General features: G+C 44.3%; 1 protein-coding gene across 4 annotated transcripts in view; it reads left to right on the forward strand.

Annotated features, from left to right (window-relative positions):
* The window catches only part of LOC147676780 (butyrophilin subfamily 2 member A1-like), a 1,092,512-nt gene extending 1,076,494 nt beyond the window's left edge, over positions 1–16,018 (forward strand). For all 4 annotated transcript variants that reach the window (XM_086945212.1, XM_086945213.1, XM_086945214.1 and 1 more), the window contains one exon: positions 15,402–16,018. In XM_086945212.1, the coding sequence (XP_086801338.1) occupies positions 15,402–15,916 (515 nt within the window). In that variant the 3' untranslated portion in view covers positions 15,917–16,018. The remainder of the gene's footprint in view (positions 1–15,401) is intronic.
* Positions 16,019–20,708: the final 4,690 nt, after the last annotated feature.

Below are 20,708 nucleotides of genomic sequence, written 5' to 3' on the forward strand. Positions count from 1 at the left end.
ACTGGGACAACAAAACCCTGCAGCTTATCTAAAATGTTCCTCAGCTAAATGCTGCCGCGATCAAGTTCCAGTTAAATGTGTACCCCATAAGGAATTCAGCCGCCCCTCCAAGATGAAGGAGAATAAAAGATGGCATCGGCAGCTCCACGACTGTGTACTGTGTTCGGACATGCATATGCTCAAGAAAACAGACAAAAAAGAGTACCTGTGGTTCCACGCTGCTCCATCGTGCCGTAAACCACCCTAGAAGAAGAATAAGGTCACACCGAACAAGGCACAGCGACGTTACCAGACGCCTTCATACAATGGTTGAACTAGTGTTTAGAAAACACACAGGTACCATGCCCCAGATCGAGTATACCGCAGCATACAATCCCGATTTGGAGGTACAGAACCGAAGACCACATGGACTCTGCGATGTTCCTGGTTATGTCCACATAACAGTAACCGTTATTGACAGCGTGGTTGGCAGAAAATGAGCAAAATTGTTGGGAACTCCTTAACACTACATAGCTCCAGTCCTACAGTGGTGCCTCCAAACGAAAGATGGTGGTACGTACTTGACGGTAAGCTGGGTAGCTCACTGCACGTCCAAGCTGGAGAGTGTCCATAGGCAGCTGAAGAGATTCAAAGACGTCACTGAGAAGAACTGTGGCACCAAAAGAACATCAAGCCAGATCAGGTGCGCGCACAGTTTTGATTTTAAAAGTTAACTTATCTGTTAAAAACGGCTACACAGCAGCTGCGCTCTTAGACTAAATTGGTATTAATGGACACTTTACAAACTACTTACGTGGTATTGTAACGAGGCCAAAAAAACTCGGGCTGGTACACCAAAAGCCGAAAAGCTTTAAAACAGCGTAACTCTAAACATAAGCAGAATGCTGAACAAATAGGAATGCCTCATGTTGACATATTGAACCGAGTTGATCCTGTGAGACGCCTTGGACGTTCTCGGTTTGTGACAGAATTAGACTTGCTTCTTTTCACGTAAAAAAGAAGCAAAAATAATCGCTTTTATGTTGTGCCTGTGAAAACAATTCACTGAGACTCTGTGAAAATCCAATAGAGCCACACCTTTCCTGTATGGTCCCAAGTACGTACTCACGTTGGTTCAGCTTCCAACATGCCACAAAGGACAGTTAAGCAACAGCAATTGTCCACCTGTGCAGCCACTACATGCAGTTTGTAGAAAAATCCGGATGCAGGGCAGACGCAATGAGAATGTCACGGATAGGGAGTAGTAACGTGCAAAATGTCAAAAACAAAGGGGCAGATTTATGAGGCCGTTGCGCCTCTTTGCGCCGCAATTGCGTCACTTTTTTTGGCGCAACTGCGGCGCAAACAATGCGCCCTATTTACAACGGGACGCATCTAGGAGATGCGTCACGTTGTAAAGCACTGCGCCATGAGGAGGCGTTCCTGCGCAGGGGGGGGCGTTCCTGCGCAGGAACGCCTCCTGAAAGTGGCTGAGTGAAATCTATGAGATTTCACTCAGTCACTTTCTGGCCAATGCTGCGTCAAAGCAGGCGTAGGTCTTGATGCAGCATTAGTTGAATGGGGCACCCCCGAGCCTTGCTGGAGCTGTGTCGCGCTTGCGACGCAACTCCAGCAATGCGCCACATTTCCGGCACAGATGCGTCACGCATCTGTGCCGTTTTTGCACCATGGTGCGGCGCACCATGGGTGGCGTAGCTGTGGCGCACTGTGGCGCAGGTTAACTGGCGCATCCCTCGGGATGCGCCAGTTAACATAAATCTGCCCCAAAGTGGTTTACTTTCCTTGACGGCACAGTTCTTATAGATGAGTCCAGATGAAACAGAGTACGGCACGCTTGGGCTGTCCGATGTAATGGACACTGGTGGGACTGCAAGGCGTGCTGTTCCAGTTTCTTTTGTTTCCTTTCTGGCTCCTTAGAATTCAAAACATCCTCTTGAATGACAACTTGCACTATATGTATGGCCTCTTGTGACCCAGTCTTGTTGCATTTTTTCCTGTGTGTTGTCTGCGCTTGTAGACTGTGAAGCTTCTTCCCAACATGTTGACTATTTGTAAATGTCATCTTCAGCTTTCTTCAGACCAACTGTATAATGTGAGCACGTCTCTAATTCGTCTCCAAAAATATGTAGTTAGGTAGTCCACGCTGGTAGATGTAGTTTAAGTAGGTTTATTGAAGTAGATGATAATGTAGAGTAGATCCAATACAGCAGCCCCACCAGGAGCGGCCTGCTAGCTGCTCAGCCCATCCACCAACTGTCACCACTCACACCTGTCACCCAGGCATTCCACTCAATGCCCACACACCAACATTCCGCACAGAACACTCACACTGGCTGAGCAGCTAGGCACATGATAACAGAGAACATTATAATAATATGAAGCTACTACTCCTCTTTTGAACAAAAATGCCACAAGGTTTACATCCACCATTAATGGGGTTGTTCTTCTGGCAAGGTATATGGGTCATACTGGCGATGCTTAAAGTTTTTAGGCCAAGTGCATTTTGCTGGCCTGTTACAGCTGTGTAATTTGGGGCTATGTGCCCTGCCCTCAGCTCCAGGTTGCAAAAAATGCTTTCCTGAGAAGACTTCTTAAAGTACCGGTGAGTACGCCCTCTGAGATGCTTCAAGAAGAAGATGGACTAGGGTACATAGCAGATTTGATTGTCTTACGTCTGGTTGAAAGAAGATTTGTCTCTTAATAGGCTCATTATCAGTGATAGTATGGCCATGGACGGCATGTTGAGCATTCACTGGTTTGCTTATATTAGGCACACACGCTTTTAATTCTCTGGGCCATCCCGAATTGTTTATTGATCCAGAAGGAATAGTTAGGCAGGATATAACCTGGTTAAAACAAGCATTTCATGAAAAGGTGTGCCCTTCACAAATGCTCTTTGTGTCATTTTTCTCTTGGTAAAAACTGTCCCTGGGATGGAGCCATATTTACTCCTGTAGATGTCTAACCATCACCGCAGGCTGTTGCATATTTTAGGTTTAACATGTTTTATCAACTTTTTTTACCCAAGGGGTCTTGGTGCAAAGTTTCAGACTTGCCGCCATGTTCTTGTGATGATTGATGTTTCCCTCCCCGACTCCCTCCACATTGTCATGATATGCCCTAGATTTAATCACTTACGTCATAAATTCATACACCCACTTCTTTTGTCAATGAATTTCAAACAAGTTAGGCCGGCCTTTCTTCTTCTGCAATTCCTAAAATCACCTACCATCTGTTTTTATTAGACTTGTTTTTTATCCAGGGTCATTAATGGGCGGTGAATCTCAGTATTTGTTCTCTTTTTTTTAAAATAATGTTTGGGCAGTTGTCCCTTTTAGTTTTTCGTGTTGTGATTTCATCAGTTCGTCAAATAAGCGCTATTCCACTTTTTATCTATTTATTTATAAATTGTAGCGGAGTCATGTTAATGGTTTCCTAAATTATGTATTTTATTTGTATACTTTTGTGATTTTTAGAAAATTGTTTTTTTACCTACCTAGCTGTATACAACTCTGAGACCAACACATGAAATGTGCTCTAGGGAGTATGCTGTCTATTTATTTTTAACATAAAAAAGAAGCTAGTAGGTTGTTCCTCAGAAACAATCCATTACCTGGCATTTGTAGGGCTGCAATCAGTTCATACTTTCGCTTGACATTCTTGATGGTGTCAACATTCAGACAAAGAAAGAAGCACAAAGGAAGCAAACGTCAGAGAAAACTTTATTCAGACTTCTGCAGTCAACTGAAGCATTAGAGGCAGAAGGTACTGTTTTACATTCAAATCGCATATACTATACATCAATAGATGTTGTACCAGGACAACATTACTTACCTGTAACACTCAGTTTGCATCATGTAGAGTTGCACATCACATGCATCCCCCCACCTACCTAATGAATGGAAAGTATTAGTCCTGCTTTGTTATACATCATATTCACACATTTACAAAGCTCTCACAGTACAGTTGTGCTCAGTATAAGGTGGAGTATCAGTACCCGTTACATTGTTCAGGGACTGTGGCTTTGAGTCATTCTGCTTCAGCTCACAATTCAGAACCATAGAGGTAGGTTGGAAAACAGTTGTTGGCGTATGAAAATTAAACCGAGTCAAAAAGAATGTCACGGTTAAGTAACATTTACCTGCTATTGATGGTTAGTAGTAAGAGGAACTAGTAGGGTTTAGGGTTGTTTTTAGGAAGGGCCGACACCATAGTCTGCACAAGGATAATGAGGGTGGTTCTGTAGGATATGCAATGCAGTTGAGGAAAGGGATTCCAAATGTCCTACACTCATTCATTACAATTCCAGGTAAAATAGGACAAATGTAAAAAGTGGCACTTATTTCTGCTAAGCTCTCCCTCGTAGATCCCTGGCCTTCTGATGTTTCAAGCCCGACGTCTTGGAATTAGTGACTGTTTGTAGAAAACCTATTATCTATTTGTTCATGCCATACTATTGTGCCGATGCCTCGCTCAATGCGTGGATGAGGACCGTGTCATGCAGACTATATGGACAGTGTAGGAAGCACCAGTGGGCCGATGGGCTCCTCACAAACAATTATCTCACAGTGGGTAGGTGGCCCACCAGTGCCATCCCCTGCTCCTCTTCTCTGGGAATAACCACGAGGAGGCACATCCAAGATCTCAGTTCCCTAAGGCTTTCTTCTTTCCAAAATCCTCTAGTGAGGATTTTTGTGATTTAATTAATCCCAATTCAGATGGCGGCTTGTCCATTGGCTATCATCAGGCCGTCCCAATCCATCATGGTAAGAACTTTATTCCAAATGTAATTTCCTGTTTTTTGGTTATAAAAGGGGTTCGATTTCTTTTTTGATTATGAAGCAACTCATTGCTAATCTTGTCAATAGCTTTTTCACTCCTGCTATGTTTCTAGTATCCTTGTTCCAGTTCGTCAGTTGTCCTCTCTTCATTTGCTCCCTGGATCTTGCTGCAGTTTAAACTCCTTTGGGTTTTTTCAGCTGCATCGTTCCCTTTTTCTCTTCTGGAACTGGGGCTTCTTCTGGAAGGCACTATCTGCTTAGGCACTATCTCTCTATCAACTTGTAACCCAAAATCCTTAACTAAGCATCAGCCCACAGAAACATACATCCTTTGGGGATCGTCTGACGAAAACTTTGCCACTTGCCTAAACCTACCTGCTGCTGACCTCTTCCTGGCACCTTGGACCACCGCAGGATCACCGCAGCAACTCGCCGGACCCGCTTCGCGGGTCCCGCAGCGCGGTCTTAACCGCGGGAGCTGCTGCAGCTAGAGTGGGAATATTTGTTGCTGATTGCTGACGGCGGATACCGGCAGGGCTGCGAGTAGAAGGCAGGGACTCCGTGGACCAGGAGTCCCTGCGTGCCTCATCTGTTCCAGCTGGGCTGCTCTCCCTGCCGGCCCCACCCACCCGCCCACGGAGGTAAAGAGGAGCGATTGGCCAGTGTTGTTGGGATCGTCTGACCAAAACTTTGCCACTTGCCTAAACCTACCTGCTGCTGACCTCTTCCTGGCGCCTTAGACCCCCGGGACCACCGCAGGATCACCGCAGCACCTCGCCGGACCCGCTTCGCGGGTCCCGCAGCGCGGTCTTAACCGCGGGAGCTGCTGCAGCTAGAGTGGGAATATTTGTTGCTGATTGCTGACGGCGGATACCGGCAGGGCTGCGAGTAGAAGGCAGGGACTCCGTGGACCAGGAGTCCCTGCGTGCCTCATCTGTTCCAGCTGGGCTGCTCTCCCTGCCGGCCCCACCCACCCGCCCACGGAGGTAAAGAGGAGCGATTGGCCAGTGTTTTTGGGATCGTCTGACCAAAACTTTGCCACTTGCCTAAACCTACCTGCTGCTGACCTCTTCCTGGCGCCTTAGACCCCGGGACCACCGCAGGATCACCGCAGCACCTCGCCGGACCCGCTTCGCGGGTCCCGCAGCGCGGTCTTAACCGCGGGAGCTGCTGCAGCTTGAGTGGGGTTATTTGTTGCTGATTGCTGACGGCGGATACCGGCAGGGCTGCGAGTAGAAGGCAGGTACTCCGTGGACCAGGTGTCCCTGCGTGCCTCATCTGTTCCACCTGGGCTGCTCTCCCTGCCGGCCCCGCCCACCCGCCAATCACGCCTTGCATAGGCTACTTTAGAAGGACGTGCACACGCTGCGCGGGAGCGCGCCGGAGCGCCCGGGGCTAAGCCCGGGCAAAGGGCGGGCCGTTTGAGGCCGTTCGAGGACTGAAGAGACTGGACTGGGCCCCATCCCTTTCGCCCCCTCTTGTGCCTCTGGTACCATCCTTTTGCAATTCCTATTGTAGCCTTTGTTTTATATATCCCTGTAGGAACATGTGCAAACGGGTTAGCCGTAGTAGGGCTGCTAAGGCAGGGTTGAGGCAAATAGGGACCCTCGATGATTTCATAACGAGAACGAACATTGCCATAGACAAGGAAATCACCAAAATGCAAAACCGTGTTTCCCTAGACTTGGAGGCAGCTAGAAGATTGTCTCAGGACATTGCCAAGTCCAAAAAATCTTCCCTAGGCCACATAGCGTCTGCTATAACCCCGGAGCGATTGCCTAACCCATGACACATTACAACGCAGGCTGACGTTCACCGCACTCTAGTTACGTCCCCTGTGCCAATTCCAACCCCATGCTCCACCCACCAGCACGTCAGTCAGACCTCATCCATTATCATTCCTGAACTAGATCAAGGTCAACTGAACGCTAATACACCACTGCTCACTAAGACCCATGAGAAACCCCTATGTACTAACACTAAGGGTACAGCACACAAAAGAAAACGCAACACAAGATCCGCCTATTCCCGCAAGAAGGCTAAAGTTGCTAGGGCCCATTATCTAAATGTTAGCAATTTGCCTGTGCACACTGCTGAAGGTAGGACTGCTCTCCCTGTGCAGATGTCCCCCGGAGCAGATGAGAACGGCGTAACCTTGGATATCTCCAAGGAGAACGCAGCAATAGAGGACATCGGGACACAATTAGATGAGCAGGAGGGAAAGGATGTGGATTTTATAAAAATAGTCTGGGAAACCCTAAAAAAGCTGCTATCCCCTCTGGACTTAAGACTCTCTCGTATTGAAAACCATCTCTTAGAGGTGGAAAAGAGTATCCTAACCCTAGCATCTCTTACTTTGCAGGACAAGGAAAAAATTAACGCTCCAGATGGTAATCCAGCCTCACTAACACCCACTACCATCCCTCCAGCACCGCTCCTAAACAGGCCAGTACCTAAACCACGCACAAAGGGCTATGATCACAAAGCCTCCAAACCCCCACCAAAGTCACCGAAGCACCCTACTCCACAACCTATTATACAGCACAAAGCAGAAGCTGCCCCTAGGCTGAATGACAACAAGTCCGATTGTTCTATCCCCCAGGGCCCACAAAGTAGAAATAACTTTCGCGGAGGTTATATAGATCTTCCCCCAGATGCAAAGCCATATGTGGTGGTATTGACAGGTGTACCGGAAATTGAGAGTGACATTCAAGAAAACCACTGGTCCCTGAAGAATAAGGTTATCCACTGGCTGAATGTAAATAGACCGATCCCTAACCACACGAGAAGTAGAATCCTAATGGTGCGCAGAGTTCCTTGGGTAGGTCCTTCTCGTAAATCCACTCAAGGCGACTGTATTGTTGTGTCTTTTGAGGACCCACATACGGCTCACCATATATGCTCGTGGACTACCTATGGGGATAACTCATCCATTGTAGCCCGGCCTTTAACATTCTTTTACCCCCCTCGTTCTAACTTAAACTATGGGGGGGATTGGTCATCGGTGCGACACCAGGCTCGTGGTGGGCCAAGAGACAATTGGCAAGGCCCAAATAGAAGGTGGTTTGGGGCACCAACATCCAATAGGTTTGGTTGCCTTGAAGAGGTAGATTGACTTCCCAAGCCTCCTAGTTTTTTACCTTATGTCAGGGTTTCTTTGTCTCCTGCGGTCCCTGACCATGCACCTCTGGCGATCAAACCTAGGGGAAGCAGCCCCCATCCTCCTGGTCAATTAACCGTGGGTGCTTTGGAAGAACAGGGGGTGTTGAGTATTTCTATTACCAAAGCAATTCATGAGACAGACACCCTCCCTCAGACCTCCTTAACACCACAGCCACTGGTCCCACCTATTAGCAAAAGGCTTAATGTTGTTAGCAACTATGACACACGGGTAACTGTTCCTAAAACGGGGGACGACACTCAATCTCTATTGGGGGCTGATGTTGAGGCTACAATGTTGTCACACGGGTCAAGAAGGTTTAGCTCTGTCTCCGTCCCCCCTCCATCTGCCCCCTCAATGGGACTGAGGGTCGCAGGAAATCCACAGATGAGGGTCCTTAGTTGGAATGTAGTAGGTCTTGCACGCAACATCGACATTCCCGACTGGAACTCCCTTGTGGAATCCTTTGGGATATGTCTCCTGCAAGAAACTTGGTGCCTGGAACCCCGACACAGGGTGGGTTATACAACTTATTTTGTCCCTGCATCTCAACCATCTGGTAGTAAAGGTCGCCCTTTGGGCGGCCTTCTGATTTGGGTCAGTATTACATTAGGGCTAACTATAAGGCACATACCCACTAAATCACCCGATTTGCAGAGATTATCAGTCAAATGTCACAGCGGGAAAAAGCTAGAAGTTTTTAACCTCTACCTAAGGGGGGCAAGGGGTGGTGTTTCGCTGTTACCCCTAACAGGAATTGAAGAGGAGCTCAGATCATGTAATGCAGATTCCCTTGTTCTACTGGCTGGAGACTTCAATTGTTCTTTTGAACCTCTAGCTAGTGAGGATATACTAGACATCTGGGAAGATGATGTTAGGAGAGGTATCCCCTTGCTCTCACTCAACCCGATTAAAAAATGGACCAAGAGTGCAATAGACATTAATGCCCTCTGTATGGAACATGACCTCAGGGCTACTAATTGCAGATCCAAGTCCGATACCCAAGGAGCACACACTTACAATAGGGTGGGGCATACCTCACGGATTGATTACATACTGCTGAATCACAGGCTCTGGGCATATCTTCAAGATATGGAGGTACTGTCAACTTCTGATAGTGACCACAACCCACTAGCCCTGACTCTCACTCCCCCTTGGCAAGACATGATTCCGACCCCACCACCACATATATGGAAATCATCGCACGAAATAGACCCATCGAATTGTGGCAGGCGGCTGAAATGGAACAAAGCTGCCGCGGATGAGGGAAAGATGGCTCTAGCAAAATCTATAATGTCAACTCTAAAGCTGCGGCTAGACTCCCCGGACTTCAGTAAATCTGATGTTTCTAAAGATTTTATAGAAACAACCAAAGCACTAGGTGAGCTGTTCATTGTCCAGCGAGCAGGAGCAAGGGTCACGAAAAGAGGTACATCTAAGAGCGGCGCAAAATGGTACTCTCCTACCTGTTGCGCTGCAAAACGTGAACTTATCAAAGCAGTGAAATCCAAGGTTCCGGGTCACATCAGACTTGCTAGGAAAAGCTACAAAAAAGCTCTAGCCATGGGTAGGGGTGACTATGATACTAAATTTTGGAATGATCTAATGGCGGCTAGCTCCAAGAAAGACTCGAAGACCTTTTGGGAACTGTTAAGAGCTAGGGATAAACCCGCTGATTCTCTACTGACATGCAACATCACCGGGGAGGCGTGGTTTGCCCACTTTTCCAAGCTTTATTCCCTTCCTGGCGGCTCCTCAGATAGTTTGACGGACCTGCCACACCGAGTGTCTACTGACCACCTAAATGAGGACCACTTCTTTGTTCCCAAGGAAGTTGAGGGGGCAATTAAGTGCCTGGTTGCTAATAAGGCTGCTGGACTGGATGGCATCCCAGGTGATCTCTTACGGGCCAACCCAGAAGTGTGGAGCAGACTTATTGCTCTACTCCTGAACGCGGCCTTGATGGGCGGGTGTCTGCCAGACTCCTGGAGGGGTGCGGAGGTTGTCCCGATTTTCAAAAAAAGAAGTCGGGACGACCCCGCTAATTACCGTCCAATCAGCTTGTTAGACTCCACTCAGAAGGTAGCTGGCAAGGTAGTCTTAGGCAGGGTCTTACAGTGGGCTGAAGAAAATCGAGTACTGTCAGATTTCCAGGCTGGCTTTAGATCCGGAACGGGACCATCGAACAGACATTCCGTTTACTAATGCTATACTGGAAAGTGGTTGTACTGGGCAAGGGCAGTCTGTACCTTGCATTCATAGACTTACGGACTGCCTTTGACCTGGTCCCACGTGCCCAACTGTGGAGTGTCCTTGAGGCCTTGGGAATTCCCTCTTACCTGCTTAACATGCTTATTGAGCTGCACGAGAGTAACTTCGCACAGATCAGGTGGGGTGATCAGGGTCAAAAAACACCACGCATCCCTGTTAATAGGGGTGTCCGCCAGGGTTGTGTGCTAGCCCCCACTCTGTTTTCGCTATACATTAATGGAGTGGTGGAGCATCTGCTTAAACATCCAGCAGATGCACCTTCCCTGGCTGGCAGGAAAATCCCTACCCTCCTATTTGCAGACGACACCCTCCTGATCTCAAAAACTCCAGCAGGCCTCCAAACATTACTCTCCAGTTTTAAGAAATTCTGTGATTCTAGGGGTCTTGCTATTAATGTAGGTAAAACTAAATTCCTGGCCCTAAACCCCCCAAGGAAAACTGTCATCCCCCCCTCCTTGGATTCAGTCCCACTTGAAAGGGTAAAAGAGTTCGATTACTTAGGTATCCGCCTCTGTGACTCTATGAGCTGGAAAGCCCAACACCAAAAGATCTTGCTAGTCCATAAGAGGGTGACAGGGGCCTTGCTGAAGGAACAACTTGCTTCGTCCCTCAAACCAATTGGTCCTGTACTGGACATTTACAGGGCAAGGGGGGTGAGCGCGGCTCTGTACGGGTCTGAACTGTGGGGCGTGCAGAAAGTTGACTTTCTGATGCACTTGGAAAACAAATTCCACAAAGACCTTGTGGGCTTACCGCACAGCACACATTCTCTTCCACTCCTCCTAGATGTAGGCACACGTCCAATAAGTGAGCAGGCGAGGTTACGTCCCCTTCTCTTATGGGCACGAATATGGAGGGTACCAGAATTGTCCAGCTATGCTGAAGGCCTAAGGGAACTCCTTTTAACATCTGGTTGGCACAAGGTCCGTTGGCTTAAAGAAGATAAGCGGCTTCTTTATAACCTGGGCCTTGAAGACACCTGGGTCAACAGAACTGCTCCGCCCAAACAGACCTTAAAGAAGCTATACTGGTCTTGGGTGGTAGATGTCAGAAACAATAATTCTAAATTATGTAGATCCACCACAGAATTCCTGATGGTCAAGGAGTTGCCCTTCAGAGAACCATATTTAGATATGATTTGCAAATCATGGGACAGGGCACTGTATTTCAAATTTAGGGTGGGTCTATTGCCTTTAGGGAAGCTGACTGCAAGTTGGAAGCCACCGGTGCAAACTACACCATATTGCCCTTTTTGTGGTAATAGGCACGAGTCAGTGGCCCACCTAATGTTTGAGTGCCCGGCATATGCAGCCCCTCGACGTGTTTGGCTGAAGCCACTATGCAGGAGTCTCGGCACTAGATCTCACCTGGAGGCCTTACGCATCCTAAGATCTGATCCTCTTCCTCTGTTTGCTTGCTGCCTAGCAACATTTTTGGGTTGGGCATGGCGAGTCAGATCGTCTAGGCAACTGATTCTCCCTTAATATATATTGCATTTGTTTTATTGTCAAACCCCATGCTGTTATTAGATTCTCTTGGCAACTGAGTCTCCCGTAATCTATATTGTGATTTTTCTATAGTTAACTTATATGTTTTTAACAAATGTCCAATTTGTATGTTTTTAATTAAGGAACAAAAGTGCTAAAACTCATTGTATTTTAAATGTTTTTTCCTTGTACTGTAATGCTTTTTAAGATATGACTAATATATCGAAATAAAGCTTGTTTCTACCACTACTACTACATACATCCTTTGTGTCATTTGCTTCCATTCTCCATTCTGTAGTGGAGCTTATTTATGGCACAACTCATTTTGTTTAAAGATCATTTATATGAAGGGAGGCGATAGTAGATGTTCAGGCACTTTACAAGCAAATGTTTCATTTCAGTTATTTGGCACTTTACAAGCAAATGTTTCATTTCAGTTATTTAATTGTTTCTAGTGAGGAAATTTCATAAGTTATTGCCTCAAGTGATTGAACATAGTTGTATGACTGGTTAAAAGCTACCTTAAATATTACGAGTCACTTTATCTTGTGAAGTTAGCAGAGTGAGATGACCTAATGTATATGTTATTTTGGAGTTTTAATGAGTAAACATAGCACTAAAGTCTATTCAGTATGCTCTAGCAATATGGAATAGGGGAAAACTGAAGGGGTTGTGAATAGTGAAGTATGGTTAGGATTGTTGCAGAGCTCATGAGTAACCTTATTCTGTATTTACAGTGTGTAGTGATTAAAAATAAGTTGAGCCACCACATTCCACAATAAGGGGTACAGTTACAAGACCTAATTGGGTTTGCCTTTCATATAACAGGTGCTATAAAATGAAATTATTGCAGGTGGCCCACCATTAGTACCTGTGAAGGCGTTGGTTTCATATTATAGCACCTGTGAAAAATTTTGTGTGCTTTTCCAGTGAAATGTAGTTAATGGGTTGGGTATTTAGTGACAGTGTAGGGCATCTTTCCTTAACAAGCTAAGGAGAGGGAAGTAGATGTCTCTCTTTTCTTTCTACCTGCTTCACTCTTCAACCTCCTTTCCCCCTTAATTTCCATATTTGTTATGTTAATTTTATTTATATAGCACACAAATCACCAGAGAAGCACTTAATCTTATAAACACCTAGGTAGAACAAAGTACGCCCTCAGAATTTGCTAGACCTTACTTATGTGGATCCATTTAGACGAGCCTATTGCGAGTCTGGCAGTTCACAGACCGTCAGACTTGTGGGGGCTTGGTGGTGGCGGTCTCCTAACGGCCCTATTACAATAAGGGCGGTTGGACCAACATTTCCCCGCTGCAGCTGCCAGGGAACTGCGGTTCCCTGGTGGTCATGCAGCAGTGTACAGGCAGTAATACTACTGTTGTTTTGCCGAGCATAGTACAAGTTTCCTCTCTGCTATGTTTTCATGTTTGTTGCCTCGTGCCCTGTGGATGCACACGGAGGCACAACATGTGCCCCCCTGTGTGCGTGCACACCAGTTCCTGCAGGGCATGGACTTTACTGTCCACGCCGTGCAGGATCTGTTTTTAGCATTTTCATTAAAGTGCCCATTTTCTGAGGTAATGCCGTGGGAGCGCCAAAAACCAGCCCGCCAAACAGATTAGGAAACTCCTAATCTGGAGGGTGGCATAACAATGGGTTTGGCAGTGCAGCGGCTGGCGAACCCGGCGCCTCACCACCAAACTCTTAATCAGTCTCTTAGTGTAGCGACCCTAACCTCATCACCAGGCAGCTCTTTATTCATGGCAGAAAATATATACGTTAAAATCGTCCTGTCCCAGGACACAATTTTTCTGCATGGTTCTACAGCCACTGATATTTTTAAATAGAGAGTAGTTGACACTTAAATGAAAGCTTCTGCAAGGAATTTAGGAACTGGAATATCATCACATCCTCATCTGTACCTTTAGTGTTCTCTGTGAAATTGCCAGATATTATCAAATTTAGTTTTTAGCCAAACCATTAGGCTTTCTGCTATTTTCAAATACATCTGGGAGTGACTATGGCATTGTAAAGTTTTTGCGTGAAGAACAAGAGCCTCCTGTCTAGAAATCACTATTCATCCAGCTATAGCTATTTCTCAGCATGAGAGTCAAAGGTGAATACTGATTGATGCCTTCTTATGACAAATCAGATACAATGAAGAATCACTTGGGTTAATCTTGATAACTCCTAAAGTTCACAGTACGTCTGCTAGGGCCTGCATAGGATGGTGGTATCATTTCTGTGAAGTTGGCAATTGATTCAGATAGGCCTATTCTTCAAGTAGTGTTTGAACTAATTGAGTAAACATATCCGTATTCTGTTCATAGTTTGCTGGCAATGCGGGATTCCTTAATGCATTAGATAAGTTAACTAACACCAACAGAGTACAGTATACTAAACCCATGATATTCAATATACTGTCTGCAACTGCCTGGATAGCTGACACATTTCATTGTAATGATGGCAAACAGTGGAAGACATCAAGACTATGTCCGGAGGCTAAAAAAGAATAGAGTTGGCAGTTTATTAAATTAATAGAATTGCAGTTTGGCTGGACAGAAGTCCCCTATTTTACAATACCATTCCCTATTTCTTCGTAGGTGATGATCTCAGTGAAAAGGGCACCAGATTCCATTTCTTGGATTGGAAGGGAAGGCTTGGTTTGAGAGGATGAATAGGATGTACTTATTATTTTTTCAATCTATCTACCTCATTTAGATTGTTAACTTTGCAGTGGGCTGAATGTATTCCGTTGCTTGTCTGAGCAGTTCTCTGGGTCTGTCTGTAGCGTTTTTAAAATTCTGAGTAACTTTAAGGTGGTTATCGATGTTTAATTCCAGCCGTGTTGAATCTCAAGGATTTCATGTTGTCTGACTGCTGAGGTTTGACTTTCGCCATCCCCAGACTTTGAGATATAACTTACCATTTGGCAAGGTTCTCCACATTCAACTTAATTGTTCAGATATTCACAAATTAAGAAAACAAGCTTTCAAACTGTCAGAGAAGTTCCCCTTCAAAATGTGGCACATCATACACAGGGTCGAAACGCCTTCAACACCATCTAGAGGCAGGATAAAGATTTTACAAACACGCCAGATATCTCCCTGGTGTTCCTATTTGTATACAATATTATTGACTGTCTTTTGACTAATATCAATATGCCGTTTGATGTACACATTGTCAGTTCTTTTACTTGTTCGTTTATGGTCCCTCTCACTTGAGGTTCTTTTGAAAAACTCTCTCTTGCTATTTCCTTGACCCTGTGTGATTTATCTGTTGTATATATTTCTAATTGACTTTTGAAAATAAATTCAATTCGGACGACTTGAATAATACACTGGTTGACACTTAAGTAATTTCATGCGGAGATTCACTCACAATAGACTGTTTTTGTCAAATTAAGGATTTTTCAATTTTGATTAATTCAATACAGGATCACCCTGTTGTATTATATTGTTATTCTAAATTAGTTCCATGTTACCTCATGTTACAAGTGTAAACTTAAATCTAAAACTATGCAGTTTTTATTGATGTCATTAGTTGTTTTTATCCTATATTCCTAGACTCCCTATATGCAATACAACTCACTGGCCTGAATGTACTCACTAATTCTTTGTTGATATCTGTATTTTTATGGTTATTCTATATTTATTTTATCTGGCCACATTACATTCACTCAGTCTTCTCTCCTCCCTGCAGTGGTGGTCACTCTGGATCCAGATACGGCAAGCAAATGGCTGATACTGTCAGATGATGGGAGACGTATGAGATACACAGAGAAAGCACAGACCCTACCGGACAATCCCAAGAGATTTACAGCCTCTGCCTGTGTGTTGGGGAGGGAGGGATTCTCCTCAGGTAGACATTACTGGGAGGTGCAGCTGCTGCAGAAGGGTGGAGGATGGCGTGTTGGGGCAGCCAGAGAGTCAGTGCATAGGAAAGGATGGGTCACACCATCACCCCAAGAGGGAATCTGGGCTGTGGAAGGGAGATGTGATGGTCAGTACCAGGCTTTAACATCCCCTCGGTCTCCTTTGTCCATATGCGAGAGCCCTAGGAAGCTGGGAGTATATTTGGACTATGAAGGGGGACAGTTGTCCATGCTCAATGCTGACACAATGGAGCATCTCTACACTTTCACTGGTGTCTGCTTTTCAGAACAAGTCTTTCCATTCTTTTCAATATGGGGAGGGGCAGATCTGTGTCTTGTATAGACTTAAGCTCAAGTCTTCTTTCTTTTTTAATCTAGGGTGGTGCGACCCTGTTAGGTTTAGCCCATTCCTGGTATTGCTGAAGAATAAAGATATTTTAATATTTCACAATCTCTACTCTCCCTCTGATTTCACCCATGTGTAAAAAGCTCATTGTGAGACGCACTCCTCCCGATTTTTAATCTTGAAAGGAAAGAGAACCTTTTTCTATCAGATGAGAATGGAGTTTGAATGCGCTGTGGTATAGAAAGGGATCACTTTCACATTGAAGCCTTTCCTGTTAAACCTGCATATATCACACATGATCCACTGACCTGTAAGAACCCGATGCATGGTTTTGGGCATCTTTGTCTTGTCTGGACCTACCTAGAAGAACCTAACCTGATGTGTGTGATGATAATTTTTGCAGTTTGTGGTCAGTCTCTGAGTATTCAATTTTCAATTCAATTCAATTCAATAATCTTTATTTCGTTGCAATTGCATCATAAAAGATATACAAAAACGCAATATGTATAATATACATGTAAAAAAGAAGGAAAAAGAAAAAGAATACATAATGCACATAATTATACATGGCCACAATATCATCACAATTTTACAGAATATATAATTCATGATTCATAAAGTGCTGGTGCATTACCAAATATAATCCCTAACCTTCTCAGTTGAATCACGAGAGTGAGCTTTAAACAATCATCAATAAATATAGTTAAAAAGAAGTTTAAAATATTTACAAAGTTAAAAAAGCATTAAATTGATATATAACAGCCAGACACTTAAAATGCCAGTGATGACTTTTGCCTAATGAATTTTACTGCCAAAAGGAATCTACTGACACCAAACACTATTACTTGACTAGTGTCCGTAAGTAATATTCTTCCTGCTTCCTTATAAGAAGTTGTTCCAATATTACGGCACAATGGCACTATCCATTTTTTTCTAGTTTCAGCATAGCTTGGACAGAAAAACAAGATATGAAAAATGTCTTCTCTTAAATTACTTGTACATAAGGTGCATTTGTCATTACTGGTTTTCCCCCATTTGGACTCGGTTTCCCGAGTTCTTAGTATACCATACCTATACTTTATATACAAGGTTTTAGCTAAAGGTGGTTGAATCTCATCAAGAAACATTTCAAACTGGGCTACATTTTTCACCAATAAAAATTTTTCGGTTAAGGGGCCATGTGCTCCAACATATACAGCATCATGGCTCACTAGAGCCCAAAAGGAGAGTTTAACTATCTTCTTTGATGACACAGTCAATAGTTCGGGTTGAGTCCAAAAATGGGATAAACCCAGTTTTGTTAACCAGCTCTTAACATGTTTAAACCAAAAAATCTTATTACACGTGTCCAGTTCCTGAACTTCAACCAACCCTTTTTTATATTCAGACAGCTCTGGGGTAATCCACAACCTGACCCATAACAATAATGGTCTTAATATAGCATGTAGGTCAGTGCGTCGTATATTCATATCAAGGAGTAGGGGTAGTAAAGGAGTACTACTAGGAACCTTTAATAGTCCCCTTAAAAACCTGTTTTCCATGATTTCAAAAGTCTTTCTGCATACGGGTCCCCAGAGTTCTGCCCCATAAACAACCGCCGACTGAACCTTGCATTTAAACAATTCTAACGCTGGGGTGACTGCTTTATTGGTACAGTTATTGTGTCTTTTCAGTATTGGTAGACAATTTTGCTTGAAGACAATTTTGGATTTTTCTAATTGGGGTTTCCAACTTAAGGATGAATCTAATAGTACCCCCAAATAAGTAAAGCTTGATTCATAATCAAGTTTTTCTCCATTTAACGTTAAGTTTTTCCTGAACCCCTTGTGAGGATTAAGTGCCATATATTTAGTCTTTTTTACATTAACTTCTAACCCTTTTGTAATACAATACTGCTGGAACCTATCTAATAAAATCTGCAGGCCCCGAGGAGTTTGTGAAATGAGAATTGTGTCATCCGCGAAGAGGAGGGCCGAAACTCGATCCCCCCCCAGGCGAGGTGAATCATTATCACAATTCTCCATTTGGGCTGCAATATCGTTAACATAAAGGGAAAAAAGTGTAGGTGCCAGTACGCACCCTTGGCGTACTCCCCTCTTAATAGGGATTTCGCTTGTTAGTTCGCCATTAGGACCCCATCTTACCCTGGCATAGTTATTCTGGTGTAACCTGATCACAAGTTTCAAGAGATCTTTCGGGAACCCCTGCTTTTTCAATGATTTCCACAATAGATCACGGGGAATAAGGTCAAAAGCTGCTCGTAGATCTACAAAGGTAACATATAAATTACCTCTGCGAATAATAACATATTTCCAGTACAAGCAGCATAGCCTTAGTACCTGGTCGATGGTTCCAGTCTTTTCCCTAAACCCTGCCTGATACTTGGATAAAATCAGGTTTTCCTCCAACCACGTATTTACGCGGTTAAGTATATGTCTGGCATAAATTTTCTGTGTTATGTCTAAAAGACTAATGGGGCGATAGTTTGCAGGGTCCCCTCTATCCCCCTTTTTAAAAATGGTGATTATTTCCGCCCCATCCCATGTGTCAGGGATTTGGTCACCTGCTGCGATGACATTAAATAAATGATTTAGATAAGGTGCCCAGATCTCCACATTATGTTTATAAAGATCACCAGGGATCTTATCCAGGCCCGGGGCCTTCCCTTGCTTCACAGAAGCGATTGCTGTTTCGGTTTCTTGTAGATCAAAAATTACCAGTAGGTTTTCAGCATCCTCTATCTGGGTAACTGTTTCATTTGGATCTACCATAAGCTTTTCCTCTGTGGTTTGGGCTGCATATAATGATGTAAAATGAGCAACCCATGTGGCTTCGTTTAAGAATACCTCCCTCGAGCCTTTATCTGGTTTATTCCCTTTGGCTACTAACTCCCAGAACTGCCTGTGGTCTTTGGTGCATGGTTTTGGGCATCTTTGTCTTGTCTGGACCTACCTAGAAGAACCTAACCTGATGTGTGTGATGATAATTTTTGCAGTTTGTGGTCAGTCTCTGAGTACACCTATCCTCTATCCTCTCTTCCCTTTTATTGAACATGATTGTAACCTTTTTGTCTCAGACATTGAAACTGTCAAGCTGCCTAGGACTGGTGATCTCAAGAGTTGGTAAATCTTAGCCTGCATTTGTCAGCAGCAACATTCCTCAGCGTCTGTAGGTGTAATGTAATGCCTGTGAACATGTGCAATACATTTTTTGGTAATCTGAATATCACTCGTGTCACTGCTAGTATACTTGTCTGCTTGATTATTAGATAGCTCATCTACATTTTCTGATGACCATATTTAATCTTTGTATGCCTTGTACATACATACTATTTAGTTGATTTACTCAATTGCTAAATAATATCTCCAGCCAGAGTCCATTAGTATAAAGTAATGTTCAGTTTATACTTTTGCTTCTTATGTGTTAAGGGTTCGGAATGAATTGCTGAATCGATAGAGGTATCATCCAAAAACTGTTTGAATTCAGCATTCAAGTTTTTGCCTTAAATGTTTAATGAAGCTGTTGCGCTTCATTAACTTATAGAAAGTTGATATCATTGGTTAATAATGAAGCTCTTGAGAATGTTGCTTCTAAAACCTAATTCCTAAATGGAGGAATATGGCTATGCACAGTACACAGATTTTCTGCACATCGCTGTTCTTGCAGCCCTGTATATGTTAACTTGAAACCACATTCAAAGCCATTCAACTAGAACTGTGTGTCCCCAAATGCACTGCCCAGTGATGTCCAGTATCGTAATCTGTACAGTTTAATTGGTGTACAAGCCTTTTACCATGGTATTCTGTCCACCCCTCCCACTACCTCTGTCACTAGTAGGCTGTCACTACGTCCCCATACCGCCTTGAGATCCGAAACCTCCCGACTAGGTGCTTCCCCCACATTTCGAGCGTTAATGCCAGAAACGGAAAAACTCCCTGATGCAGGACTCCTTATTGAAAGTTCAGTACGCACCTGAGTCTCCTGTCTATCCCCTGCCAACTGCACCCAACCCTCCTTGTGGGTGGGACATCCTTGAGAGGACTTATAAATTACAGGCCAACCACTGCAATTCCCTGCTGTGCCACACCCATGCTTAACCCCCGAAGGTCAACTGTGCCCTCTGTACCATATCTGTGTATTTAAAGAGGGTTACACAATTTTCCTGAAACTGTTTGCAATATACACTGGCGTTTATCAGGAACACTGCTGTCCAGTCTTTATTTGAACCAGCACTCTTGGTCTCTTGGACAGTCACTACTCCTCTTCTTTTGAACTATTTGTAGCTCTCATCTTACTGTGCAAAAGCTTAAATACTTCTGTATACTCCCCTTTCCAGATGCGCTCTTTTGTCAATGACATTAAATGGGCCCCTAGGGCTTGTTAATGTCCATATAGGATAATTTAAATCTCCTCGCTTTCTTTGGCCCCACCACCCTCGTCCTTTTTGTTTGCACATCCTTTTCCTCTGACCTTTTACTGTGTCCTACTACTGCACCTTCCCTTCCTTATCGTCCCCACCCGTGTCTGTCTCCTGATCCTTAATATACCAACCTTTGGATAATCGCACTTTCCTCCCATTCTCAAAGTCTGCATCATCCACTTTGATTGATTGTACTGCCACCACATCCCTCTTGGATTTGTCTGCCATTTGTGATTCCTTATCTGACCTCCAAGTCGGGTCAACTCCAAAACCCAACATCTTGATGCCAACTTCTAATTGTCTGGACTGAAACTTCACTCAGAAATCCTTTCCTCAGCTGTGTCTTCTGAAGAACGCCAACATCTTCTC

This window comes from Lissotriton vulgaris, chromosome 12 (genome assembly GCF_964263255.1).
Source record: "Lissotriton vulgaris chromosome 12, aLisVul1.2, whole genome shotgun sequence".
NCBI classification, from domain to species: Eukaryota; Metazoa; Chordata; class Amphibia; order Caudata; family Salamandridae; genus Lissotriton; species Lissotriton vulgaris.